At 66.2% G+C, this 26,979-nt stretch overlaps 2 protein-coding genes across 9 annotated transcripts in view; one reads left to right on the top strand and one right to left on the bottom strand.

Annotated features, from left to right (window-relative positions):
* The window catches only part of CCDC187 (coiled-coil domain containing 187), a 41,633-nt gene extending 38,653 nt beyond the window's left edge, over positions 1–2,980 (bottom strand). For all 3 annotated transcript variants that reach the window (XM_027616807.2, XM_027616808.2, XM_027616811.2), the window contains exon 1: positions 2,863–2,980. In XM_027616807.2, the coding sequence (XP_027472608.2) occupies positions 2,863–2,951 (89 nt within the window). In that variant the 5' untranslated portion in view covers positions 2,952–2,980. The remainder of the gene's footprint in view (positions 1–2,862) is intronic.
* A 7,881-nt stretch (positions 2,981–10,861) lies between these two features.
* Positions 10,862–26,979, top strand: part of GPSM1 (G protein signaling modulator 1) — a 29,086-nt gene continuing 12,968 nt past the window's right edge. For 2 of the 6 annotated variants that reach the window (XM_027616663.2, XM_027616660.2), the window contains exons 1-9: positions 12,162–12,359; positions 19,601–19,822; positions 20,559–20,694; positions 21,264–21,406; positions 21,897–22,020; positions 22,203–22,318; positions 22,985–23,140; positions 23,857–23,965; positions 25,121–25,244. In XM_027616663.2, the coding sequence (XP_027472464.1) occupies positions 12,295–12,359; positions 19,601–19,822; positions 20,559–20,694; positions 21,264–21,406; positions 21,897–22,020; positions 22,203–22,318; positions 22,985–23,140; positions 23,857–23,965; positions 25,121–25,244 (1,195 nt within the window). In that variant the 5' untranslated portion in view covers positions 12,162–12,294. Of the gene's footprint in view, positions 11,277–12,161; positions 12,360–19,600; positions 19,823–20,558; positions 20,695–21,263; positions 21,407–21,896; positions 22,021–22,202; positions 22,319–22,984; positions 23,141–23,856; positions 23,966–25,120; positions 25,245–26,838; positions 26,944–26,979 lie in introns of those variants that run through there. The other 4 variants (XM_027616662.2, XM_027616661.2, XM_027616665.2 and 1 more) reach the window with 4 other exon arrangements.

The following is a 26,979-nucleotide window of genomic DNA, read 5'->3' as shown; positions in this document are numbered from 1 at the left end:
CAGAGGCCACAGCCTGGGGGGGGCACCCGCACGCAGGTCAGGCCCCCGCATCTCTACCCTAAGCAGAGAAGTAGGCCCAGCTGGCGGCTCCCCTGGCTGTGGCATATGCACCCCCATCCTGACCCCCCCACCTCCTCCCTGGCTCACGACCTACCAATGCCACCCCCACTGTGTCCTGGTGCCCGCTCCTCTGCCCCCACCACGGGGGACCAGGGACAGCGGGGGGCCGGGGTGGATCCCTGCAAGAGCCCCCAGCACGCGGCAAGGCTCTGTGTGGTTTTGTCTCCCTGGCAGCGGTCTTATGGCCCAGGGTCCTGGCAGGGTCAGAAGCGGGTGGGGGGGGTGGGGGGGGCCACAAGGGTGGTGGGCTTCTTGGCCTGAGGCTTACTGTGGAGAGCAAGCTAAGCCTCCGCACGCACCCCTGCCCGGCCCCTCGACATCCCAGGGGCCCGCTGCTGACCTCAGGCAGGTCTTTCGCTCATCAGTGAAGTGGGCAGAGCACTAGCCCCCACCTGGTAAGGTTTCTTCTTTGAGGGTCAGAGACATAGGGAACACAGAGGGCTCACGGGTGGGGGGGGTAGCCTGGGGAGGGGGCTGACTGAGGAAGGAAAGCCAGGACACCTCTGCCCTCCCCCAGCCCACCCCGGAGCTTGGACCGCCAGCCCAGGTCCACACCACTGGCCCGTTCCATGAGGCATCTGCCCAGTGCAGCCAGAAACCGGCTCACCAGGGCCCCTGCCCCTTGCCCCGGGGGGTGGGGGGTGGGGGGGCTTACCCACAGCACCCACAGCCCACTGCACGGTGCAGACCACGCTACTGTCCTGGCCCGGGCACTGCGGGGCTGCTCTCATGGCCTGGGCTGGCTGGAGGGGTGGGGTGGGCAGAGCAGGGTGGGGGCCTTCCTCCAGGAGCAGCTTCTCACGGCTCGTCCCCCGGGCCCCCAGCCCCAAGCAGACCAAGCAGGCTTGGGGACAGAGTCCGCGGACCTCGAAGGAGAATGGCCCACCGTGCCCACAGCCCCGGGCCCCAGGGTTTGAGAGCACAGAGATCTTGCCAGCCACCGTAGCTCGCACGGGCCTGGACGTGGCTGTGACACCCTGCAGCCACCTGCTCAGACCCAGCCCTGGGCATTCGGTGGTCCCCTCAGTGAACACGCCCAAACTGGCCCTGTACCCAGACCAGAGTCTCCAGCCGCCACACGCCCTGCCCACGTGCCACCAAGAAGCACGGGCTGGGAGAGGGTGGAGGGTGGGGGCTCGGAGTTCCAAAAGGAAGCACTTGGGAGGCTGACCCAGGCTCAGGTCATATCTGGGGAAATGATATGCCGGTGACAAGAGCATCTGTCATATTGGGCCCTGCTGCGCAAAAGCACACGCCTCCCCTCTGGTACACACCGTACAGACACACGTGTGCACACCGCCTAGGTCTGCGGAGCGGGACGAGCAGGGCCGGCCTGGGCTGCCGAAGGCTCTGTGTGGGAGTCTGGCCAGGGCAGTGTCCCCCAGCCTCTGCCGCCCACTTTGCCCCAACAGCCCCAGTGTCTCCACAGCTGCTCTCCAGAAGCTGATGGACTCCTGGAAGCTGGTCGGGCCCCCAGGGTGGCAGATGTGAGGGCGGGGACAAGGTGACACAGGGCCAGCGATTTGGGAAGACAGTTGGCCGTTGGGAGGAGAGCGCCATCAGGGAAGCCAGATGGAAGCCCTGGTGGGCGAGGTGGGGCAGAGATAAACCCCGCAGATCAGCCTCGAGCAGCGGGCTCTGCGGGCAGAGGAATGAAATGAAGGCTGTCCACACCCCCATGGCCTCTTGGCTCCGGCAACCCCTTCCCCATCCCGGCTACACAACCAAAACCCATGGCACCGCTGCCCATGAAACCTGCTGCCCAGGGGCTCCCCGAGCCACCATCCACTGCTGCCAAGAGGGTCTCACGGCCACAGCCACAGAGAGGTCAGCAGGGAGCTCCGCCCGCCCCCAGGCCCTGCCACCTCCTCGTCTCCCCGCCCCGCACGCCCACCCTCAGGCCCGCTGGGTCACTTGTGGAGACGGCTTGGGGCACCTGCCAGGGGCCAGGCCCTGCACCCAGGGCGTTCCCCAGGCAACCTGGGGCTCCTCCCCAAGCCCGTGAGGAGGGCGTTGTCACCTTGCCCACAGTCACACAACACAGAGCAGAGACCTGCCCTCGGCACCCCCTCCTCCAAACCGGGAGCGAGCAGAGTAGACCGGGGATTCTGAGAAAGGACACCCCCAGGGACCAAAACCATCTTCAAACAGCTCAGAACAGTTAACTCGGGGCCGGGGGTCTCCTACCGCAGCCTCACCCTGTAACCTGCACTCCTGCATGGAGGACTTGGCAGGACCGGACGGCCTGAGGGGCCCTTGGTGCAGGGAGTTAGCTGGATGGGGTCCAGGCTGAGCCTCGTTGTCAGCTGATGGCCTTGCCAGGTGGGACCAACGCAGAACCACCCATCAGCCCCATCCGGGCGGTGGGAGAGTATTTATGCCCCCCCGTACACATGGGGAAACTGAGGCACAGTTCATCAGGGAGAGTCTAGCGCTGGCCTTACAGCAGCACCAGAGCCCAGAGGCAGGGCAGCCCCGGGGGTAGGGCTCGTGGGCATCGCACGCCCAGGGCAGCCTGGCTTTGCCCCGAGGAGCCCCCAAGCCCCCAGAGGCAACCCCCAGACAGGAAGACCCCTCCTCAGGCAGGCAGGACAGAGAAGGATGGCTACCCTGCACTCAGCCACGTCCATGGAAGAAGGAAAGGCTGTCCCCCTTCCCAACCCGCCCGTGCCCCCACACACCCCTCCCCCAAGGGTCCGGGGCAGGCCAGGCGGGCTCAGGTAGGGCCCCCCAGGTACTCACCAGCTGGCAGACCCCAGGCCTCCATCTGCGGGGAGGGCGCCAAGCGGGGGCCGCGGCTCGAAGGCCCGCTGCCAGCAGAGCACAGACATGGGGCACCCGCACCTGCAGGTGCGCCCGAGGTTGGGCAGGAGGTTGGGGCACCCGCCCTGATGTTGCCAGAGAAACCCAGGCGTCCATCCATACAGGCCCCTCCTCTGGGCTGGCTTCCGGGAACCCGGTGGGGGCGGGGGGGAGCAGAGCCTCACCCGCACATCCAGCCCACCTGGGCAGGGGACACACACCCGGGACGCTCGTCCCCACGGGGCCCCATGGCAGTGGGGGCAGGCAGGAGGCAGGTACGCTCTGGCAGGAAGGGAGGATTTCCAGAGCCGTCCAGAGCCACTCCCGCTCAGCCTCCTCCCCTGTTTTCTTTCTCTCTCTGCCCCCCAGGGACCACCCGGGGCTCTGGTGGTGCAGCCTGGCAGCTAGGAGCGGGGGTGGGGGGTGGGGGGCGGGGGGAGGTGGGCCTGGAGGCAGACAGGGCCACCTGGCCCTCCGGAAGCACAGTGTGGGGAGGGGCGGGATGGTTGAGACCCTTCAGGCTTCGAGACAGCAGGGAGGTGCCCAGTAGGGGGAGGCGGGAGGAGGCAGAGCCGCTGGGAAGTCCAGTTACCAAACTCAAAACCTGAGAGTCTCCTGCCTCCTTGGAGTCGGTGCGGCTCCAGGAGGGGCCCCCCAGGTACTCACCTTGGCAGTGGAGGGACAGGAGGGTCTTGGGGGACCCTGGCGGTGCATTCTGTGCCTGGACCTGCGTGTGGGTCTTGGGGTTTGGTCATTTGGCTAAGATCTGTGCCCGCACCCACCGTCCTTATTATGCGAGGTTTTCAACTGCAGGTGTGGGTCCGTGTGTGGTCAAGGCTGTGCGCCCACACCCCTTCCCAGCTCCAAACTCGCACCTACAGGGGCCCGGGGAGTCTAGGAGTCCCGGGGGCAGGCGGTCTGCCCGATGGAAGTCAGGGTCCTCCCCGGTGCAGATGACGTGTTGCCTTCTCCCTGTCATGGCCAGGGGCCAGCTCCCCATGAAGGTCCCCCAACCCTTTTGCCGTCCCTACCACCCCCCTACTCCCAGAAGCTAGGTCTTTCCCTCCCAAACAAACTCTAGTAAAAGTCTTCTTGCAGAAGATTCCTCTTGGTGTTCAGGAAATTCGGGTTTGGGGGCAGAGAAACTCAGAGCAGCCTGGTCTCTTAGAATCTCAGGGGTACACCTGCCCCCCAGAAGCAGTATGGGAGCAACAGCCCCTCGGTCTTGGGGAGTTGCTGGGCACTGCCCTAAAAGATCCGGGCACTTGGCAAGGCCACCTTGGCCCAGAGCTGGGCCTGCCAAGCAAGACCATGCCGGGGGGCAGCTGCATTCTGGGGCCCGAGGGTCAGGAGGGCCATGACCCTGCCTTCCCGACCAAGCTCTGCACACTGGCTGGGCCGCCTCAGCCACCACAGCCCAGAGATAGCTGGCACCCGGAGGCGGGCGGTGAGTACCAGAATGGACACACACGCACAGGTGGCCTTTGTCTGTGGATGTCCGTGGCAACAGGGCAAGTCCACCTGGCCTGAGGTGGCTGAGTTTTGTTACACAGCCCAAGCTGACTGAGACACATGCCTTCTAAAATATAAGTCCTAGTGTGCAGCTGGGCCGCGAGCCCAGTCCTGGCACCGAGCACGGCCGTTGTGAGCTGAGTCTGGCCGGGCCACCCAGGCAGCCCGCATGAGACGTAAGAGGCTCAGGCAGAGCTGTGCTTGAGCCCGTGGTCCAGGCCCCATGGCACCCACCGCTGTGGCACAGAGCCCTCAGCCTGGCCCTCTGGGGAGCCAGCACGGCCAGGCAGCTGAGCGGGGAGGGTGTGCTGAGCTTGGGCGCCGGGTGGACCCCTGGGAGTCAAGCAGGAGCAGGCATGGCGGCATGTCCCTCTAGCTTTGCCCCTGGTCCCCCTTTGTGTGCAAGAGAGATGGCCGGAGGGCAGTGGCGGGTGCAGATCCGAAGAATCCGATCTGCAACAGACGGGGCCCAGATCAAACCGGTCACTCTGAGGGACGGGCAGGCTGTGCACTCCAAACCCTTGGGGCTGGCCAGACCCTGAGAAGACCCCTCCATTCTCCGGCTTGGGAGGACGCAGAAGGAGGGGGCTCTGTAGGCACCCCCATTCCCTGGCTCTCTGCCTCTGCAGGCAGGGGGACCCTCAGTCCGGACCTCCAGCTGTGGGGTGTCACCTCCAGAATCCAGCCTCCCCGTCAGCTGCTTCCCTCCCTCTCCCGTCCTCTGTGTCTTTATGAGCTTAAAACTTAACGAAGAAACTCATTACTGTCATTTCAATGGGGCTTCCAAAGGGATCAAAGTAAATGCATGTGGTTGGTTTGTCCCCAGTGGGTCCTCTCCGTAATTTCCCAATCAGCCTGGCTCTGAGCTCTGACCAGTCCCGCAGGGAGAGGGAGGGACCCTGGAAGCCTGGGGTCCTGTTGTCTGGAGAGGGAGGCCGAGGACTGGTCTCTCCTTCCTTCCTTCTGCTTCTCTTCTCGACTGTTCTGGGCCAGATGCTCTTTCCGGAAATGTCCGTGCTCCCATCTCTGGAGGCTTGCAGTTTGGAGGACCAGAGTGGTAGGATTCCAGATGCCTTTGGGGCTGGGGACTCCCTAAGGCCTCATGTGGACACCTGCTATGCTACACTAAGCAGCTGCCCCCCGCCCCCCTCCGTGTACAGCAATCATTGCCCCTAGATGGATTAGGGCCGCTGATGCGGGGGCCCCACACCACGCGGTGCACCGGACCCCAGGGCCCAGTGTCTCCAGCATCCCTCCCTGTCCCGCAGATCTGACCGGATGATTTGGAAGTTAGGGAAAGGACCTGCTGTCCTTTTCCCAGGGCAACTGGGAAGAATCAAGCTACGAAAAAAACCCCACCCTGAGGCCACAGAGGGCTGGAGAGGAGGCGGCCTGGCTGAGCTTCCCGTGTAACCCGCGGGAGGAGGGGCCGCGAGGATGCAGGGTTTCCATGGCAACCGTAGCTGTGGGGAACCACAGGGCAGAGGCCCAGGGAACAGACCCCATATGGGCGAGGGTGAGGGGGGTGAGGTGGGGGCCGTCAGGAGGTGTGGTCCCCCTCTCCTGCTTTCCTTGGGCTTCCTCTCTGCTGCTGGACAGACAGCCGGACAATGCAGGGGGACCCCACTGAGGCCGGCGGCTCCTGGCTGCCTTCCCGGCGGCCTGTGGCAAGTCCAGGCATAGGTCTTGCTGACACAGGGAAGGGGTCCTCGGTGCTTCTTGAGATCGTCTGTGGTAGTGGCCCCCGGTCCCACCGTGCCCTGGAGAGCGGGCTGCCTCCTTGCTCAGCCCCAAGTCCTGTGCCCTCCACAGCTGCCCACCCTGCTTCCTCATGCCAGGTTCACCTGGCACGGCGTCCTGCCCACCGTCTTCCCTGAGACCCCATCCTCACTGTGTAGTGGCCACGGGCCCCCTGAGCACCCCTCCGTTCTCCCCACCACCCCGCGCCGCTGGAACACGCCGCCCCCCCAGCCTGCCTGACCGCCCGAGGAGTGGGTGGGGGTGACCGCGTGTGAGGGCAGAGGAAGGGCTGAAACTGGGGTCCTTCTTCCTTGACAGACACCTGGCAGTAGGTGGGGCCTTCAGGGAGTCTGGCTTCCACAGAGAGGCAGGTGCAAGTGTGCCGGGGGGGGGGCTCCCGTAGCACTGAGGGGGTCCCACGGGACCAGGTTCCCTCCTGGCTCTGTGACCACACCCCAGATGTGGCAGGAGGCACACACAGGTGGTGAGCACCCAGCACTCAAGGGCCAAGGCTGGGGGGTTGGGGGGGAGAGGAGGTGGGTGTACTGAGGGTGGAGGCCCCTCCTGCAGGCCCACTGCAGCCACTTTTTCAGGTTCCCAGCTGGCAGGCCAGCCCAGTCCCTCAGCTTGGTGGCCTCAGAGGCCCCCAGCCCCCTCTGGTCTTGCCGCCAAATGGAGCACCTGGGCCAGAGAGGCAGGCTAACACCTAGCTCACTGGCCACACACACAAAGTCTGTGCCCGAGGAGGGCCCTGCGTCTGCCCAGACCCCCGGGCCAGGCAGGAGGGGTCCAGCCAGGCGGTGGGAGAAGGTCAGTGCAGGAGCACGTTTCCCAGTGACAGCTGTCCCTTGCTGAGGGTGCGATGTGTTCTAGGCCCAGGCCAAGGGCAACACTGTACCCTCCAAGCTTCTGTTTGAGAGAGGAGAGAGACCCAGGGAAGGGCTGGGGCCCCAGCTTGTGAGTCACTGAGCTGGGCCTGGGCCTGCTTCCCGGCTTGTCCCCTGCTCCGGGGGCAGCGTCTGCACGGGCCTGGGGCGTCCCAAGCTCCACATTGCCCCTGCCTGTCCCTGTCCAGGGCCCCACAGACAGAGGTTTTCTCCCTCCCCGGGGAGCCCAGGTGCTCGGCTTCCATGGAACAGGGGGGACGAGGGGGCAGCAGTGTCCACCAGCGAGGGCCTGGTCAAGGAGCAGTGGTGCAGCCATGGACGGATGTCACCCAGCCTCACCCCCCATCGGGTCTGCGCAAATCTCCCTGTGAGGCCTGGGTAGTGCTCACAGGATATGTTACGTGGTGCTAAGGCCACAAAACTAGGTGACCCGAGTCGTGGAGCAAACATTGAAAGTAAACACCGGGAGGTGAGTGTGGCTGGGGTCCCCAAAAGACATGCACCGGGTGTAAATGTGACCCACTTTGGAAGAAAGGGTCTTTGCAGGTGTAACTAAGTGAAGGACCCCAAGATGAGAGTGTCCTGGGGTCGGTGGTGCTGCATCCGATGGCCAGTCCTTCCAGAGAAGGGGACAGGCCTGTTGAGGACGGAGCGGAAGTGAAGGGATGCCTGCAGTCCGAGGCGCCGGGACAGGCAGGGAGGACGCTCCCCCGGAGCCTCAGGAGGAAGTGTGGCCCTGGGGCCCCTTGATTCTTCAGGCCTCCCGAACTGAGAGAGAACAGCGTTCTCATTTTAAGCCACCCAGTGTGTGCTCGTCTGTGCAGGGGCCCCAGGAGAAAACGCAGAGGGCTCCACCCCATCTCGGCGGAGTTCGGTGGGCGCTCACAGCGCCTCGCTCACTCTCCTCCCGTGCTCACCGCCCCACGGCCTCCGGGATAAGTGCCAGAGGGTCAGCTTGGCCAAGGTCTCGGGGCAGAACGGCTGGGGGTGGCTTTTAACCTCGGTGGCGCTCCTGGAATGGGGAGCTGTGGGCAGAGAACCCCTAAAAGGGAAAAATCCTCTGCCTTTTCTATTTGCCTTCGGGGGCTTCCTTGGATTGATTTGGGGCAGGAGGTTTGCTTTCCTCATTCTGTCTGTTTTAGACGCCCCCTTCCACCACACACCAGTGTGGGTACTCGGAGCCCCCAGACTCTCCACTGCACGGGTCAGGCCTTCTCCCTCCATCTTTCTGTCTCTGTCTCTCTCTCTGTGTCTCCCTATCTCACCGCGTCCCCCATCTGCCGGGCCGGGGGTGCACAGATAGGCAGGGGCAGGGTTTCCATCACCGAAGCCGAGGCTGAGCCCGCACAGACTGACCTGCCGCAGGCAAGCGAGTCCCGCCTCACGGGTGTGAGCAGGGGTGTGAGCCGCAGGAATGCCGCGTGGCCAGGTGTCGTGGATGCCATGGGTGGCGGACGGCCTCCCTCGGACCTCCAGCTATTTCCTGGGCACGCGGTCTCCTAGGGAGGCATTGGGACCCGTGGGCGAGCAGAACGTTTCCTGCTGGCTCCCCACGGCTCGAGCCTGTGACCCCATCGTCTCCACCCCCGGCAGACCCCACTTTCCGAGGACTTTTGAGAGGCCCCGGGAGAGAGGAAACGGCTGCGGGGTGACCCATGGGGGCCTCAGGGCAACGGAGGAGGACGTACAGGAGAGGAAGTTCCTTCTCAGGGTAATGAGATCGTGGGGAACGCAGTAAACCTGAGAAATCTTACTTAAGCACGCGTGTGCACCCAGTGTGTGTGTGTGTGTGTGTGTGTGTGTGTGTGTGTGTGTGTGTGTGTCTTCTCCTTGGCTACCTTTGCACTCTCTAGTTGGGAATCCATGGCAGAGGTTGGCCAGGAACCTGCAGGACCCGCATTGGGCTTGGCTGCTCTGGCAGTGCTCCCAGACCCCCCACTGGGCCCTGCAAGGAGGCGCCTTGCTGCAGAGGCCGGAGCGGAAGGCAGGTGGGTCTGAAAGGCCATGCGGGCCACAGGGATATCCCCATCTACCCCCGGCCTCAGCCAACAGCTGGGAGCAGGGGGCGCCTCGGAGGTCACACACCCTGCTGAAGCCTGCGTGCGCATCCTTTGTCCCTAAGATGGCTCCAGGCAGCCTGGATGGCTTCCGCCGGCCTGGCCTTCATCCTGGGCCCATGGGGAGCCTGGAGAGTCCACCAGGTCTCCCCACTTCCAGAGGCTCAGAAAGAACCCTGCAACTGTCCACTGTCATCTCCCGCCAAGCGTGTCCCAGGGACAGATCCAGGGGGCAGATCCGGGGGCAGATCCAGGAAGGGGTAAGACAGGAAACCAGGGCTTGACGTCAGCTCCCCTGCAGCCCAGTCTGGAGGCCTGGGACACCACTGCCCTGTCTGCTTACCTGTACAACAGGAGGGGCGTGCCAACGAGGCAGGATGCCAGGAAGGCTGAGTGGTGGAGGGCAGGCACGTGGCAGGTGCCCTCGGGTGCTGGTGGCACGGATGCTGATGCGTGCTGACAGTAAAGCCTGGGCCCTCCGAATGCCATGTGTCGGCTCTCGAGACCGGGTGCCTCCCAGACCGGGTCCAGCATTACTGTCTGTGCCTACCCATCGCATTCCGTTCAAGGATGTGTCTGGACAAGAAATCGCTTTTCTTCCCTCTAATGCTCCTTTGGGAATGAGGCCCATTAAGGACGGATGGCTGGAGGGGGCGTGCTTGAGGCCTCCCACGGGAGCACTCTGTCCGGCTGGTGCACCAAGCATCACGAAGTGGGGTGGCAGTTATGAGGCAGAATGTGAAGAGGTGCCTCCCCCCACCCCAGGAGGCTGGGGAGGGTGAGCAGAGTGAACGGGGGAAGGCCAGGTGCAGCACCAGTGGGAGGCCGGTGGTGATGGAAGGCTGGTGCCCTCCAGGAGCTCCTCCTGGCCCAGACCTGTCACCCAGGAGCCCCCGCTCTCTGTGGACCAGTGATGCGCTCCTTCTCACAGGTGGGGGGCTATGTGGGCAATGCAGGTTGGGCGTGTCGCCTGGCGCCAGTCCTCATCACATCCCACTCCTTGCCCGGGTTCCCTGGGCAGGAGAGAATAAGGTCTCGACAGGGGAGACACACCTCCATCAGAGCAGCAGGGCTGTCCCGATCCAGCCAGGACCCAGGCCCACCATCAGGGCCCAGTGGGGACCAGGCACAATTGCTCAGGCAGAGTGGCCCCAATGCCGGCGCTCCCCAAGCTCTTACAGTGTTCCAGGAACGGTGACTGGCAGCATCCAGACCCCACAAGCCTTCATGGTCCCTTGCAGGACTGAGCCACTGAACCCTATTCACGGGTGGCAGAACCAGGGCTCAGAGCGGGAAAGCAACTGCTGCCAGGTGACGTGGTGGGGGGCCTCTTAGCATGAGCCGTTGGCCGGCTCAGCGCACAGCACCCCCAGAGGGTTCCAGCTCCCCCGGAAAGCTCTCATATAAAGCGGAGACTCTTCCAGCCCAGGGACCCCTGCTCCCCAGTCTGCCTCTTTCCAGGAAGGAAAACAAGATGCTTTCCCCACAGTGACCGCTACGGGGCCACACATTTCTCCCTTATTCTGCCATTCATATCACATAACTCCGAGGGCCTTCTTGGCACCAGTCCCCTGGCCGCAGACCCAGGGGACCCATAGGGGCCAGCAGCCGTGGCCTCCTGAGGGCGCTGAGCTCAGGCCTGCCATAGGTGGGGCCCCAGCCTTGCAATGATGCCAGCTCTGGACGCAGGCCTGGGGCTGTGGCAGATAAGGGTGGTAGCCCCGCCCCCGCCCCCCCCCCCCCCCCCCAGCCAGCAGCACAGCCACAGCAGGGAGCAAGGCCTTGCCCAGCTCCTGTGGTCATGGGGGAAGGTGAGTAGGGTGGGCTGCCAGGCCGCCAGCGCTTGGGCACAGATGGTTCTCATTCCCGCTGCCTCTCTTCCGTAGGAAAAACAAACTAGCCCCAGGCCAACAGGCCCTTTTTTATCTTCTGTTTATTTTTGTTGCCATTTGCCTTTGCCTGTGGGCTGCGTTCTGCCGAGGGTCCTGCGGGGAGGCCCTGGCATGTCCCTGACCTTAGGGCAGCTTTCCTGGGGAAGTAGCCCACTTCCTGCTCCGAGTCGTCGCTGCCCTGTCGGGCCCCAGTGACTTTTTCCAGGTTCTGGAGTCCTCTGGCTGCACCAGGAAGACTGGGGCTGAGAACTGCAAGACAGAACCAGGTGAGACCCAGGTGTGCCCTGCCCCCGACAGGCAGGCGCTGCCCTTGGGGAAGCGCAGGGAGGTCCTGCAGAGCCAAGAGTGGGGGTCCGAGAGGCCCCGGACAAGCTCTCAGCCGGCAGGGCTCCCAGGCATTCCCAAGGGGAGGCTTCCGCGCTGGGCGTGGGGGGCGTGGGGGGCGTGGGGGGCGTGGGCACAGTGTCCTTCCAGGTGTTCAGAGTCATCCACATTTCACAAATAAGACCAAGGTTGGGAGGGTGAGCTGGTCACCCTAGCTTTCAGGGGTGAGAAACAGCAGGGTCGGGGGGGGGGGGCTTCCTGGGCCAGGCCACGCAGGTCCCCTGGCCCCCTCAGTCCCCCCAGACCAGGGAAGTCACATGGGGGCCCAGGACGGTCGGGGGTTGCCATCAGCTCCCCAGGTGTCTCTGAAGTTGGCAGAGGGTCCTCCCCCACGGCCAGCACCCCACTGCCAGTCTGGAGAAGGGGGTGGGCATGTTGGGGCTGGAGATGAGGAAGGCAGGGGACCACCAAGGAGGGCTGGCCGCCTGCCAAATAAACGCAAGGAGGCCTCAGCCGGCCCCTCGTGTGGGGGTGGGGAGGCCGGCAGGGCTGCACTGCCACCCAGGCGCCTCGCGGGTCCCACAAAGAACCCCGGGGCTCAGCGTCCAAGCCGGCACCAGTCCCTGCCCTCATGTCCGTCCCCCCCCTCCGGGAGGGGGGCTGGGAGGCAGGGGGCGCGCTCTCTCGGAGGCCCCGCCCCCCTCCCCGGGCCCGCGCGCAGGGGGGAGGGACCCGCGGCTCGGTCCGCGCCCCCTCCCCGCGCGGGCGGCGGTGACATCACGGCCACGGCGGGAGGGGCGGCGCCCCGCGCGCATCACTTCCTCGGCGCCTCCCGCGGGCGGGCGGACAGACCGACGGACGGACGGACTGACGGCGGACGGCGGACGGCGGACGGGGGACAGGCTCAGGGTGGCGCGAGAGCGGGGGTGTGCGCCCCCGGCCTTCGGCGACCCCGGCCCCATGGCCGGCCCGGCCCCGCCCGCCGCCGACGAGCTGCCCGGCCCGGCCCGGCGCCTCTACTCCAGGTAGGCTGGGAGGACCGGCGGGGACCGGCGGGACGCGCGGGGACCCGCGGCCGGAGGCGGGAGGCCATGAACAAAGGCTGCGGCGGGCGCGCAACGTGGCGGGGACGCTCCCTCCCTGCGGGCTGGGCTGGCGGCGGTGGACGCGCGGGGGAGGAGGGGGTGCTAGGGTCGGGGTGGGGGGTGCTGGGGTGGGGGGCGCCCAGAGTGAGGGAGGGGATGCAGAGGAAGGGGGCACCCCTGGTGGCGGGTGCGGGGGAGGAGGGGGTGCAGGGGTGGGGGCCACCAGGGGGTGGGGGCCCTAGGCCTCCCGAGGCTTGTGCCCTTCTGTGTCCAGGATTAGCGGGTGGTCAGCGGGTGGTCAGGATGGTTGGCTGGGATGGGCTGCTGCTTGCTGGACCCCCCCTCAGCCCCCCCACTGCCCTGGGACAGGGGAGGGAGACCTACAGCTTCACCAGCTGCGCTCCTGACAGCTGGGCCCCCTGGCATAGCAGGTGTGTGGAGGGGGGCTGCCAGGAGCTCCCTCCCAAGCCTGGCACCACCTCCCCATTGCCATGGTCTGGGTTCTCGGGAGGCAGCCTGGCTGAAGGGACTGGGTTTCGTCATGGGTGGGGCCTTGTCCCCCATGGACCCACCATGAATCTGGGGTTCAGGGGACTGCAGGCTTGAATCCGGGTTGCAGAGCCAGCCAGCCAGCTGGGGTGTGTGCCTGCCTGAAAAGGCAGCTGCCTCTGGGCAGATTCATGGATGATGCCTGCGGTCTGTGCTTTGTCAGAGATGACACCTGCACGGCATGCCCGCGTGCTGACTCGGCCTGTCGAGGGTGTCGCACACGGTGATGCCAGGTGCCCGAGCTGGGTGGGCACAAGGTCCTCCCAGGGGAATGGACTCTGCCAGGGATGCCAGGGGCCTGGCACAGTCAGCACGAGTGCCGGGCAGGGGCAAGCCTGCCTGCCTCCCGGGCGCCTGACAGGTCTCCAACTTGGATGGACATCATCATTCCTAGGACCTGGCGGCCTCCCCAGCTGCTGAGCCTTCAAGGGCCTAGCCTTGCCTAAGAGGATTCTCCAGCCCCGCTGGGCAGTGCATCAGCAGCAAACCTCTGTTGCACTCCCCCCCCCGCCCCCGCTCCGCCCCACGTGCAGAATGAGGCCCTGGTGGCGAGTGAAAAGGAGGCCTTGCCGCTCCTCCCACCTTGGTCCCTGTGCCACTGGTGAGAGACACAGCCCCCATTGTGTGGTCCCAGGATCGAGTGCCGAGCCCCCCGGCCTGGCTCCTGGGCCCCATGTAGGGGAGGGGTGTGCGGGGGGGTTTGCTGGCAGCTGACACTGGAGGCCCGCCCTAGAGGATCCCCTTCACAGCACCCCGGTGGGAAGGACAGGAGTTGACCCGGCAGCTACCGGCTGTGTGTGTGCGCACGCGTGTGTAGGGGCTTTAGCCCTGGGAGATCCTGCACGGCTGAGCATGGGGTCCCTGTTGTGCTAGTCTGCATCCACAGGCTCAACCTGGGAGTCTGGGGTGTGGGCCGGGGCTGGGGCCCAGCAGTAACACGCCAGACAGGACCCTAGCCTGGGGGCGCTGTCCTTGGCAGGGACAGAGCTCAGAGGACAGATGCTGGGAGAGGCCCTGAGCCCAGCCTGGCCTCCTTGTAAGCTGAGAACTGAGTTGAGCTTGAAGGGGCAAGCCCAGCATGGATTTGGGGTGCGCAGCCCCAAGCCCTCCTGCAGGTCCATGAGGACACCCCGGGGAAGTTTGGGTAGATGCAGCCAGCTGTGGGCAGGGCAGTTCCCCCTCAGAACTGGCTTTTGGAGGCTGGCAGGCAGGGGTGGGAGTCGGGGATCCGTGTGTGGGAGCATCCTGGACAGATGGGGGCTGTTAGCTGGAGAGGAGGGGACCGCTTCCTTGGATCCAGCACCCTTGCGCCACGGTGGCTCGGGGCTGGAGGAAGGCATCAGACGGTCGTCCACCCCCTTGCGCTCGGGCCAGGGATGCCCACCTGTGGCAGGGCAGCCGAGGGGTGTGGGCAGCCCAGCATGTCGATGTCCCATGACAGGGTCCGTCTGGTTTGACCGCTCTGCAGATGGTTGTTTGGGGGAATCTCTGGGGCAGGCCCCGCCCACTGCCAGCAGCTCCTTTCCCGTGCCAAATTCCTGCCCGGTGACATGGGGGTCTGGGGACGTGGGCTTGGAAGGCCCATTGAGAGGGGCCTGAGCATGAGTGTGCCCATGGGCCCAACAAGTCCCCAGATGGGGCCCTGGGGAGGGGACAGGGTCGGGGAGGCAGAGCCAGATGGGGGCAGTTAATGCTCAGAACTCTGCTCTACTGTGCTGCGCGCCCCGCTCGCCTGGAGCAGGGGTTGGGGAGGGAGGGCCCGACGGCCCTGGGGGAGGAGCGTGCAGGGGATGGGCAGGTGGCCAAGAGGCCCCTGAGAAGTGGGGAGGCCCTGGGGTTCTTCTCCCCCTCCCTTCAGGCCAGCAGCTGGGCGCTCCTGGAGTGGGTGGTGAGCACCCCCACCGTGGGGTGACCTGGTAGAGGTGTGCCCCAAAATAAGGCGGCTGCGTAGGGGCATCCTCAGGAGCAGGACGGGCGCGCTGCCATCTCCCCGTCCCCGTGTGGCTCCTTCCACCATATCCCCAGGCACTGGCCGCGGCCGGGCATCTGGGGAGGAATGACCGGGCCCCAGGGCTCCCTAGAAACGCAACCCCCAATGCTTTCCCAAGCTAGGTGACACACATGTCCCTCCACCAGCAATTCCTGTCCCCACCATGCTCCCCACCCTATGCTGTCCAGAAATCTCCATGTGGAAGGGAGTCAGGATGGCTTTGCTTAGGCGGCAGCAGGATGGGGGTGAGCAGGGGTCCTGGAGCATCTGCTCGGTGGCCCGGACTGGGGGTGACATCCTTGGAGAGGGAGGACAGTGACTGCATTTAACAGAGAATGGGGTGAAGGGGGACACAGCCCCCGGTTAACCATGTGGGATGGGAGCTAGGGGCCTGGCTTGGAGGCCAGCTGAAGTGGTCAGCACTGGAGGACTCCACAGAGGCTGGTGGGGGCAGGAGCCTGATGGGGAGCAGGGCAGTTTGGTCCAAGTGAGGCTGGGCTGATGGCTTCTCCTGGGATGCTGTGTTGGATGCCAAGGCCAGGCTGGAAGGGTGTGGGCATGATGTGGTGGCCAGAATAGTGAGGCTGGCCACGGGGGAGTCGATAACCACTTTATTAACCGGTAAGCCTGTGGGCGGGCGGCAGGAGCTTGGCAGACAGTATCCTGCCTCCTGGCCACTGTGGTCTGGCCACTGGGAAAGCTGGGCTGGTGGGCCCTTGTGAGGAAGGGTAGGCTGTGCAGTCCCAGCATCGGGGTGGGTCCGTGCAGGGGGATGCGGCCCCACCCACCCAGGCCTCCACAGACCCATCCCAGAGGTGTGGGGTCTGAGCTCTCCTGGGAAGGTGGAGGAATACACGTCAACAGTGAAGCATCCGTTTAGCCTGGATGACAAATCCCGGGTGGGGAGGCTACCCCTCCCAGGGTAAGGGTGGTGAGGCTGCCGGGGAGCTGAGACCACAGCCCTGGGGGCCCTGCGAACTCTGTCCAGCCCAGCCCAGCCCAGAGCTCCAGGGGGGTCTTGTGCCCCGAGAGTGGAGCTCTTGGTGGCCCACGGGGTGGATAGGCCCCAGGCAGCCCTGCTGGGTGGATGTGTGGCCAGTGGGCAGGAAGGCCAGCTCCACAAACTGGCCCTGGAGTTGGTAGCCCAGGGCGGCTGCAGACCACTCCATCCCTGGTGTACGTGGGCGCATGCCAGGTGACAGGCCTGCGGAGGTGCTGTCAGGGGACAGAAGCTCCAGAATCTTCTTCACTGAGCAGGGAAGTGGGCCTGGCCAGGCTGGGTAGGTCTCAGGGAAGACAAGAGAGGGTAGCCTGCCCTTCAGGCAGGCCCTGGGAGGCAGAGTAGGGGGCCTGGGGTTGATCTGAGGGTGCAGGGTTTGGGGGTCCAGTTTGTTAATAGGAGCCAGATAAAAAGTAGGTGACCCAGGCCTGCCCTATACCTCTCAGCTGAGCTGTCCTGAGGGGTAGACGGGGGGCATCGGCCGAAGCCTCTGGGCAGGGAGGAAAGTACTCGGTCTGGACACTCTGGAGAGCAGGCAGCCTGGGACCAGACCCCCGCACCTCTGTCTTCACCTGCCTGGCCCCTCCTGTGGCCCCCCAGTGTGGGCAGGGCGTCCAGGGCTGATGCTGGCCTTGAGATCCTGTATCTGGGATGGCCTTTGCCCTGGGCCTCCCATCCTCCCTCTTGTTCTCGGGTTCCTCCATCTGCTCCAACTCCAGGTAGGTTCGGGGTCAGAGGGAACCCCAGAACTGCACCCCCTTCCTCTTCCCAGGTCCAGAGCTGCACAGCCTTGGAGCCCTCTGCCACCCCAATGCCCGTTGCTGAGCTGGGCAAGTGGCCTGGCAGAGAGAGTCTCCCCCCACCCCGACCCCCCCGGGCCCTGCCCTCCCTGCTGACGATGCTGATCCCCGGCTCTGAGCTGCCCTGATCCCTTGATCCACCTCAGTCCCCGGGAGGCCCTGTGCAGCCTGCCCAAGGACCTGGGGTCTCTTGGAGCCTAGGACACCAGAACCTTTGGCCCACCACTCTGGGGTGGGCAGAGGCAGGGGAACCACGAGGCCGGTGCCTCCCCGGGTCCAGCAGCCAAGGCGGGGCGGGTGTTGGCGGGCCAGGAGGGAGGCCTGGAGCCCCGCCATGCCGGCTGCCTCCACAGAGGGCCAGCCTGTGGCCCTGAGCTTGGCGGAGAAGGCCGTGTGTAAGGTGGTGTATGGCGCCCCCCGCCCCCGCCCCCTGCTGCTGCCCGTGGGCCTGGAGCTGTGGCTGTACGTGCAGAAGATGCGTAACCTGCAGAGGAAGAGGTGCGGTGGGCACCCCGGGCAGCTGGGAGGTGACCGGGGCAGGGGGCTGGAGGTCAAGGTGCCGTGGGAGGCGCTCGGGCTCAGCAGAGGGGGTGGGGCTCCCGGGCCGGACACCCTGCCTGTGGCCTCTCCAGCGGGTGTCCTCACGTTCCTGGGGCCTGGGTTAGACCTGCCCGTCTGTGACTCAGCAATGGCTGCGCCGGACACCCCCTCAGTGGACCCCCCAGGCCCTTCCCACACCAGAATCCTCCTTCGCCGTGGGTTCTCGGCAGGAATGCGGGGTCGGAGGCGGCCGCTCCCCCGGTCGAACCTGTCAGAGCCAGCAAGGCGAGCTCGGCTCTGGATGCGGCAGTGTCACAGACCCCAGTCCCCGGTCCTGCCAGGTCACCTGGGAGGAGAGGTCGGTCCACCGTGTTAGACGGCATGGCGCCCCGCTGGGCAAGGACAAGCAGCCTTGTTTAAGGAGCCCCGTGTGTGGCAGTGGCCGCAAGAGCGGGCTGCTGGGGTGCTCCCGCAGCGTGGCATCTGGATGGCCCTTCCCAGAGGGTGGGGGGCAGGAGGCCCGAGACTCTGGACCCTGGCTCTCGGAGAGGCCCCCCGCACTCTGCTCGATTCTGGAGCAGGCAGGCCGGTGCTGGGTCCCAGAGCCCACCCCTCCCTGGAGGAGCGACCCCGATGCTGGGGAGTCGAGGCTGGGCAAGGTGGGGGGCTTCCCCAGCAGAGAGCTCGGAGCCCGTGGGGTGTCGGGCGCGGGGCTCAGCGTCTCGGGGCTCACCAGCTGCACCCCTGTCTGTTTGACGTGTGGTGTTGGAAACGTTTAAGTGCCCGTTTTCTTGACAATGCAGGGGTGAAGTGGGCGGGGCACTGTGGTTTGTATCAAGGGGGTGTTTCCTTAAATGGTTGAGAAGCACCGCCATAGACAGGTTTGTTTGTTTGTTTGTTGAGGGGAGATGTGCGTTTCCCCCGTAACTGCCGATCCCATCCTGGCTCTAACACAGCCCAGAGGGGTGGGTGCCTTGGGGCACGAGGGCCGCTTGGTGTGGACATTTTCACTTCCCTGTGGGCTTTCCACAGACCCCAGTAATCAGGGTTGGCCCTCGGCTGTGCAGAACGTGCCACCCACTTTTCCAGGGCTGCATGCAGGGTCACCTGCCGGGGTGCCCTCCAGCTTGCGGCCCCGCTCTCCCGCCCTAGGGCCAGGCAATGGCCTTGAGCCCGGAACCCATAGCGGACCAGCCGGGAGAGGGCGGAGGAGACTGAAGCTCTGAGTGGTGATGTGGCCTGCTCAGGACCCCACAGCAGGGAGGGCCAGACCCAGGGCCAGCCTGATTGAATGACTCCCACACACGAGGCCCCTCCCCCCGACAGCCATGTGCTCGGGGCAGCTCGTCTAAGGCCCAGGGGCCCTGGGGCCGCCAGTGAGCAGGGCCCAGGCTAGCAGCTGGGGGGCCCGGACCCCACCTCAGGGGGCAAGCAGGGCCCAAGGGTCAGGGGCTGCTTCTCTGATGCCCCTGGCCCAAAGGTTGGTGGGGTCACGTGGGGCCCAGTGAGGGCGCTGGTGGTCACGTGGGGCCCTGGGCCCTTGGGGCTGGGCTGGGTTCACGGCCGGGGACCTGGAGCAGTTTCCCGGGGGCCGGGGTCATCCTGGGATGTGGTCCTGTCTAGTCGTCCCGTGGTAGCGCCATGGGGGTGGGGGCTGCTGCTTGTCAGGGGGCCAGCTGAGCACGCCTCAGCTCTCAGGGCTGGCTGACCCTTGGCTCGGACGCAGCCATGCCTCCCCCAAGAATGGGCGGCGAGGACAGAGGATGCCTGAGCCCGCAGTCCCCCACGGAGACCTTGGAGGGCAGGGGTGCACTCTAGGATGAGGGAGGGGTCAGGTCCTGCCCGTGTGGCCTTGGCCAGCTCTCCGAACCTCTCTAAGCCTCGGTTGTCCTTGGTGAGGCTCAGGGCCCACGGCTGCTCTGGAAGGAGGATGTGGCACCGGGCCCAGGGGTGGCCCTCACCCAGGCGCCTGAGATTTCTCGGGAGGCTGTGTTTGGAGCTTGGCCCCTGTGGCCTGAGGGTCTTGCTGTGGTCACAGACTCACACCTTTGCCGGGGGCTCCTGAGCCGTGGTAGTGAGGGGCGGGCAGTGAGGTTTGGGCATAGGTGAGGCACACAGGTGTGCCAGCCTCGGATGGCACACCAGCGGACCCGGCACCTGTGTCTGGGCACCGTGCGCACAGGTGTGGCGTGGGTCACCGCCGTCCCGGGGCCTCGCGGTCCTCATGACGATGGGGTGGGGAGCATGCGTCCCCTGCGTGACTGCATGAGGGGCAGGCTGTGACTTTTCTCCCCTCGCCCAGGATGGAGGCCTCGTGCCTGGAGCTCGCCCTGGAGGGGGAGCGTCTCTGCAAGGCCGGGGACTTCAAGGCGGGCGCGGCCTTCTTCGAGGCCGCGGTGCAGGTGGGCACTGAGGACCTGAAGACGCTGAGTGCCATCTACAGCCAACTGGGCAATGCCTACTTCTACCTGAAGGAGTACGCCCGGGCGCTGGAATACCACCGGCATGACCTGCTGCTGGCCCGGTGAGCGTGGCCGCCCTGCCTCAGCAAGCTCAGCTCCAAGGGACCCGAGCGGGTGCCATGGACCTGGGAGAAGGGCTGTGGTCTGTCTGTCCGTGTGTGGGCGTGGCTGTGGCCCGCTATCCCGAGCGTGTCCGTGCGCGTGGGCCTGCCTCTGGGACTGGGTGGGGGGGGCGACCACCTGTGCTTCTGAGGGTCTCCACTCCCCTCTGGCCTCCAGGCCTTGGCTCAAGCTGCTTGCTCTCACCCCCGAACACCCTCCCTTGCTTGTCCCCCACCCCTGCTCCTCCTTCACGTTGCAGTCACCACTCCGAGGCCCTGGGGGCCCCCTGAGAGGGAGTGGAGCTTCATGGGGCTCCCGCCAGCCGTGCCCACAGGCCCTTCCCCGGCCGGCGAGCCCCAGACGGTGTCCCCAGCACCCAGACAGCTTGTTGAAACTTATTCACATGGCCAGGTCCCCCCCTCCTCCCTGGCTCGCCCAGTCTCCATCCGGGCGCCTCCCCAGACCTGGAGACCTGCAGGCTGGGCCCCGCAGAGAAGTGACCCCAGCTGGGCTCCCTGCCCAGGGGGCTGCCTGAGGGGGCCCTGCCCGCCAGCCTCAGGACCCCTGCCCAGCACTGCCCCAGTCAGCCCAGGCTGGTCCTGCCAGGCCAACCCCACCCTTGCCCAGGCTCCCTGCTGAGTGCAGCATCCTGAACCTGGCCCTCAGCCTGGCCGCTCACTGCTCCCTGCCCTCCAGGACCATCGGTGACCGCATGGGGGAGGCCAAGGCCAGCGGGAACCTGGGCAACACACTCAAGGTCCTGGGCCGCTTTGATGAGGCTGTCGTCTGCTGCCAGCGGCACCTGGACATCGCCCAGGAGCAGGGGGACAAGGTCGGTCAGCGGCTCGCTGGGGGGCGGGCGCCCCCAACCTATGGCCCCATGCTGTTCCCCGTGGGAGGCAAATGGGAGGGTGGCCCACCCCAGCTGCCCAAGCTAGAGTCCCTAGCCCCCCCATCTTCCGTGTCAGCCCTTCCTCTTACTGACCCCCCCGCTCTGGGCTCCAGAGGGACACTGGGTGGCGTGGCAGCCAGGGATGGAACAGCTGTAGGCCCAGGCCTGTGCAGACACTTGACTGCCCTGCTCTGTGACCTCCCTCCGTGACCCTGTGGGGTCAGCACAGACAAGGAAACAGGATGACTCTCCCCTGGTCATAGCTCAGGGGGGCCAGGCCCGGCTGGGAGCCCCCTCCTCCCTGCCCGGGCAGCAGAGACGAGAGGGTGCCCGCGCCAGGTGTGGCCGCACCTCCCCTGCTGAGTCAGTCACTCGGGGTGTCCTCGGAGAGCGGCCATCACCTGCGAGCCCCCCCAGGTCCTTGCCTCGGGGGCCACAGGGACCGGGGCCAGTGAGCTCCTCGGGGGCCAGGTCTGCAGAGGGTCCCCCAACCTCGGTGCCACCCCCAGGTCGGGGAGGCGAGGGCGCTGTACAACATCGGCAATGTGTACCACGCCAAGGGCAAGCAGCTGTCGTGGACCGCCACGCAGGACCCCGGGCACCTGCCGCCCGATGTCCGGGAGCCGCTGCGCAGAGCCTCCGAGTTCTATGAGTGAGTGGGGCGGGCCACGGTGTGTCCACGCGTTCCGTAGCACTTCCTGAGCCCCTGCTGCCGGCCACGGGGTGGGGCAGTCGCCCCAGGCACAGAGCGCCCACATCTGGGCCATCAGCTCTCCTTCCCCACCCCCAACCTGCACCTGCCCTCAGCGTCTGGTGGGGTCCCCCAGGCCCCCGGCGTCCCCCACACATCAGTCATCCACAGCAGCGTGGAGAAGCCAGCGTGGTGCTAGAAAACATTCGGCTGCAAGAAGGCCAGGGACGTCGGGCTGAGCGTCTGTTTGCGGGAGCCTCCTGGGGCAGGCGAGCCCCTGACTGAGCCTCGGAGCGCACACGGCACCCGCTGGGGCACACTCTTTCTGGGAGGAGCCGAGCGGAGGCCGCCGGCTCATCACCCTGTAGCCTGGGTGGGTGGGTGGTGGGTCATGGGGCCCCTGCTTCCCGCGCACTGAGAGGGACATGGCTCAGACAGATGCGACCCCCAGGAGGAATCTGTCCCTGGTGAAGGAGCTGGGCGACCGGGCGGCCCAGGGCAGGGCCTATGGCAACCTAGGCAACACCCACTACCTGCTGGGGAGCTTCATGGAGGCCACGGCCTTCCACAAGGAGGTGAGTGCCGTGGGGCTCCCCAGCCTTCTTGCTTGGTCTGTGCTTGGTGCGGGTTCCCGGGCTGCCCTCTCTGCACACGCAGACGTTGGGCTGGCTGCCCTGGGCGGGGGGGCTGCGTCTGCCATCCACCTCGGTCCTGGGGCTGCTCTGTGACCACCCAGGTCTCGGGTCTGTGTCCTCAGCGCCTGGCCATTGCTAAGGAATTTGGAGACAAGGCGGCCGAGAGGAGGGCCTACAGCAACCTGGGGAACGCCCACATCTTCCTGGGGCGCTTTGACGTGGCCGCCGAGTACTACAAGTAGGCAGGCCTGCCCGCGCGCCCCCAGCCGCCCAGCCCAGCCCGGGGGAGGGGGGCCCACCTGGGCATCAGCCTAAGGTCAGAGGTGAGCCTGACCTCCCAGCCTCCCCAGGGGCCAGGTGGGGGGGGGGTCTGGGCCACCCCAGAAGGGCAGACTGACAAAGCCCATGTTCTGGGACTGCCAGGGACAAGAAGAACTACCATGCCCTTCGCTCGGTAAGTGCCGGCAGAAGCTGCCGTGTGCCGGGGACACAGCTGGTCTTGGCCGAGGACCTCCCAGGGCCAGCCGTTGGGGAACCCCAGGGCTGTCTTTGTTCTCCACGATGGCTCTGGGGTGCTGATATAATCGCTCTTGTGTGGACTCAGAGGGTGGAGACCACGTGGGCTCCTGGGCGTCCCTGTCTGCGTCCTGGCCTGAGTCGCAGAGACTGGGTCACCAGCCCCGGGTCCTGTGCTGAGCCCTGACACCCTGAGTCAGGACCCCGAGCTGGGGTATGCTGTCCTCCGGTCCTCTGTGGAGACGCCTGTGGGACCCTGGGGCTGAGGTCACTGAGCAGGTGGACTGCATCGCCATCGCCCACTGTCCACCCCTCAGATGGGGGCCCCCCAGAAAAGGGGGTGCTGGAAACCCTCCTCCTTGGGGCTGACCCTCTGCCCTCTCTGCAGGAAGACGCTGCAGCTGTCCCGGCAGCTCAAGGACCAGGCGGTGGAGGCGCAGGCCTGCTACAGCCTGGGCAACACGTACACGCTGCTGCAAGACTATGAGCGCGCGGCCGAGTACCACCTGCGCCACCTGCTCATCGCCCAGGAGCTGGCTGACAGGTGCGCGTGGCGAGGACACAGGGACGCGCAGGGTCCGGCCTGGACCTGGGGGCTCCAGACGGTCCTCGTGGCCTGAGCCGCAAGGTGCTCCCAGCAAGGCCCCGCCCTGCCCCTGACCGCCGAGAGACTCTGTGCAGGGCAGCCCACCTGGCCTCAGCCTCCCTCCGCTGCGGGGTCACGCCGTCCACTAAGTGGGACCAGGAGAGACTGGGTGGGCGCTGGGCCGGCCACTTGTGGCGACCCTGGGGATGGGCTGGCCGGGGGTCGGGCCCCCGTCACCAGGTCCGTGCACCTCTCGCGGGGTGTGGGGCGGAGCGGGCTGCCCACGGGCCAACCTGTCGGGAGGCTCGAAGTGGCCAGCCCTTTTGCTCTCGTGGGTGAGACGCTTTGGAACCAGATGATGATGGCTGTGGATCATTGAGCGCGCAGAGCCCCTGGGCCTGCACTTGAGTGATTACATTTACATCTTGTGGTTTTTTTCACCTTAATTACAAGATTAATCATCTGAGGGACCCGCCCCCAAGGGTGGAGGGAGTCACGGGGGCGGGGGGCGGGGGGGGGGGAGCCTCAGCCAGTAGGGGGCGAGCAAAGCCCTGCCAGGAGCTCCAGGCCCGCCCACTGCGCTCCTGTCAGGATGGGCCGGGCGACCCGGAGGCTGGTGGGCAGGCTGGCGGGCCGCGGGCTGCACGTGTGAACTCAGTTTCCCGCCCTGGCAGAGTGGGCGAGGGCCGGGCGTGCTGGAGTTTGGGGAACGCCTACGTGTCCATGGGGAGCCCGGCACAGGCCCTGACTTTCGCCAAGAAACACCTGGAGATCTCCCAGGAGGTGAGCTCGGCCTGCCCTGCGGCCAGTCCCCAGCCGCTGCCTTCGCTGGCCTGGGAGGCCCCCAGGCGCTGCCCAGCCCACCTGAGACCAGCCAGGTGCCTCTGTGCCCTCTGGCTCCTCCCTGGACGCTCCTCCATCCCTTCTAGGGTGTCGTGCGCTGGGTGTGCCTTCAGAGGCCCTGTGGCGGCTTATCTGCTGTAGCCAGGGGGTGGGGGAGGGGAGCAGGGGGTCTGTTTTCCACCCGTAGAGCGTCAGCACTGCCTGTGCGCGGGCCCACGACGAGGTCCTGTGTCCCCCGAGGGAACCCGGCCAGGCCAAGGTGGAAATGACCTGCCACGGGCAGCCCAGGGCCACAAAGGCATGGCCGCCCCTGGGCTTTCCCCCCTGGAGCCCCCCAGCTGGACACCTTCCTGGGGATGGTAGGCAGGGTCTTCAAGGGCCGGTCCACCCAGGACCCTCCTACTACGGTCAGGTTGTCCCGGGTGGCCTCCAGCCTCCCAGTTCCTAGCCTGTCCCCTTCCTATACCTCGGGGTCCCGTCCTCCTTTGGCCCCAGTGACGCCACATCCCCCCGGCACACGCCCAGCACACTCCCAGACCCACCGGAGCCCCGTGCCTGTTGTGGGCAAGACCCATAGGAACCCAGGTGGTGGGGCAACGGGGACGCTTGGGTCAGGAGAGCCCCCCAGCAGGGCCGGCCCCCACGGCCCCCTGAGCAGAGGCGGGAGCACGCCAGTGGCCCCAGGGCTCCATTCGAGGTCCGGCTGTGGCCTCCCACCATTCGGCTTGTTCTTGGGTGGTGCCCTCACTCCTCTGCAGCAGGGTCCTCCTTTTGAGCCTCTGCTCTGAGCTGGAGGCCTGGACGGGGCCGGAGGGGTGCATGGGAGGCTCCAGGGACTGAGAAAAGGCGGAGTCTGGGGCAGGCCCCCCGCCTTTGGGAGTGGCACAGGGCTGGCTGCCTGAGGCCCCAGGCGTTCCGGGCGTGTGAGGGGGGCTGCCTGGGGCCCATGTGGCCACCCTTACCCAGGGACAAACACCCAGACTCCATCCTTGAGGTATAGTGAGGCCTGGTTCCCTTGGAGGCCCAGGGCTCAGGGCCAGTCTGCCGGAGCCTCCCAGCCCACCTGCCCACTAACCTGGCCCTGCTTGGCTGTAGATCGGCGACCGCAACGGGGAGCTCACAGCCCGCATGAACGTGGCACAGCTGCAGCTGGTGCTGGGCCGGCTGACCAGCCCCGCGGCCACAGAGAAGCCGGACCTGGCTGGTTACGAGGCCCAAGGTGAGCTCCCAGGCTGGGTGGGCAGGGGTGTGGCAGGAGGGCCACCTGGGGTGCTTGGGCTTCTGGGGGCAGTTTACCAGGAGGTGGCCTCTGCCCCCAAGCAGGAGAATGTCGGACAGAGCTGCCCAGTAAGGGTGGTCCGTCCCTGGGGGTGTCTGCATCGGCACCGCTGCTCGGCCCTGCTCCGGAGCGCCCAGTAGGGGTGAGAGGTGACCGGGTGTCCAGGGTGCTCAGGACACAGACGGAGGGGCCCTGTTTCCCCGGGTCAAGTCAGGAGTCAGGAGATTGGAAAGCAGGGGGAGAAAAGTGTTCAGGGGCAGAGACAGTGTGGACAAAGCCGTGGCCTGAACGTGAGGCCTGCAGGCCTGTCCTTCCTGGTCTCTGGGCCAGCGAGGGCCTGTCGTCACCCTGAGCCCCCCTGGTTTATCACCTGGTGACACCATGGCCGACAAGGAGGACGAGGAGAGGGCGCGCACTGCCCCTCTCGGTGCTCCACACACTCCGGGCCAAGGGCTGGGCTGGGGGACCGGAGGGGGAGGCCGCGTCAGCCAAGAGGCGGAGGAGAGCAGTGTTCGGGGTGCTAAGCAGGTGAGGCCCGGGATGAGCCAAGGCAGCTGTAATGACCTCATTCACGGGCTGCCGGTCGCCCCATACAGGTCAACACTGTTAGGCGCACAGGGGCACGCAGGAACAGAATGTTCCTTGCAAAGCAAATGGATAAAAAGTAGGGGGTCCAGGGAGGGGGGGCCACCCTGAGCTGGCTTCCCAAGTGGCTGTAGGTGGGTGTGGGGCAGGCTCTGAGCAGGGAGCTAGCTGCCCCCTCCCTACCTGCACGCACCCCAACTTGTGGTTCTTGAGTTTTGGGGGAGTCTGGCCCCAATCCCCTCGTGGCCGTGTCCCCGGGGGTGCCTGCCCCGCCCCAGCCTCCAGAGCTTCAGGCCTGCTGAGGAGAAGGCCGGGGGAGGCTCCAGGTTGTGGTGGAGGGGCTGCCGCGTTTCCCTGCCTAATGCCGGGGGTTTCTGAGCCTGGCCTGTCCCGGGAAATGGGGGGCACGCGTTGCTCCCACTCGGGGTGAGCATAGGAGCGAAGGTGCAAAGCCCTCTGGGACCCCCAGGCACCCTGTTTGGGGTGCTGTGGCTGAAGGGGGTGGGGTGGAGGAGGGCTCCCCCTTCACCCCCCTACCCTGCCCCAGGATGTGTCAGACAGTGTCGACCCTTTGGGTGGGGTTTTTCTGAGGGTGGGCAGCTCTGCTTGGAGCCCCTGGCCCTGCGAGGCCCCCTCTGAGGAAGCCAGCAGCAAGTGGGGGCAAGGCTGGGCCGGGCTTCTGGAAAGGCTCCCACGGGGGCGCAGCCAGCCCCAGGTTCTCCTGCCATTTTCCCTCTTTTCTGAGCTGGGGAAAGGCGGGGCACATCACGGGTGAACGGCTGGGCTGTGCTGGGAACAAGGCAGCTTCTGTCCTCCCCAGGCCGGCTCTGCTGCCCTGCCCCGTGCCCAGACCCTTCCCAGCCAGGGCCCCTGGAAGCCCCCTCCCCCGGCTGCCGGCGCTACACGGGCCGATCTCCAGAGCTGCCCGCTCAGGCCATGGAGGCAGGTGGGGGGGCCCTGGGCCGCTCTGGGGGCCTTCAGGCCCTGCAGTGCTCCTGCTGCAGGAGGGCGGACACCCTGAGTCTGGGCAGCCCTGGAGGAGACCCCCGCTCAGGTGAGCCTGGCAGGGGCAGGGCCTTGTGGAGGGGCA

Source organism: Zalophus californianus, chromosome 13 (assembly GCF_009762305.2).
Source record: "Zalophus californianus isolate mZalCal1 chromosome 13, mZalCal1.pri.v2, whole genome shotgun sequence".
Taxonomy (NCBI): Eukaryota; Metazoa; Chordata; class Mammalia; order Carnivora; family Otariidae; genus Zalophus; species Zalophus californianus.
This window is presented reverse-complemented; position numbering and strand designations above follow the sequence as displayed.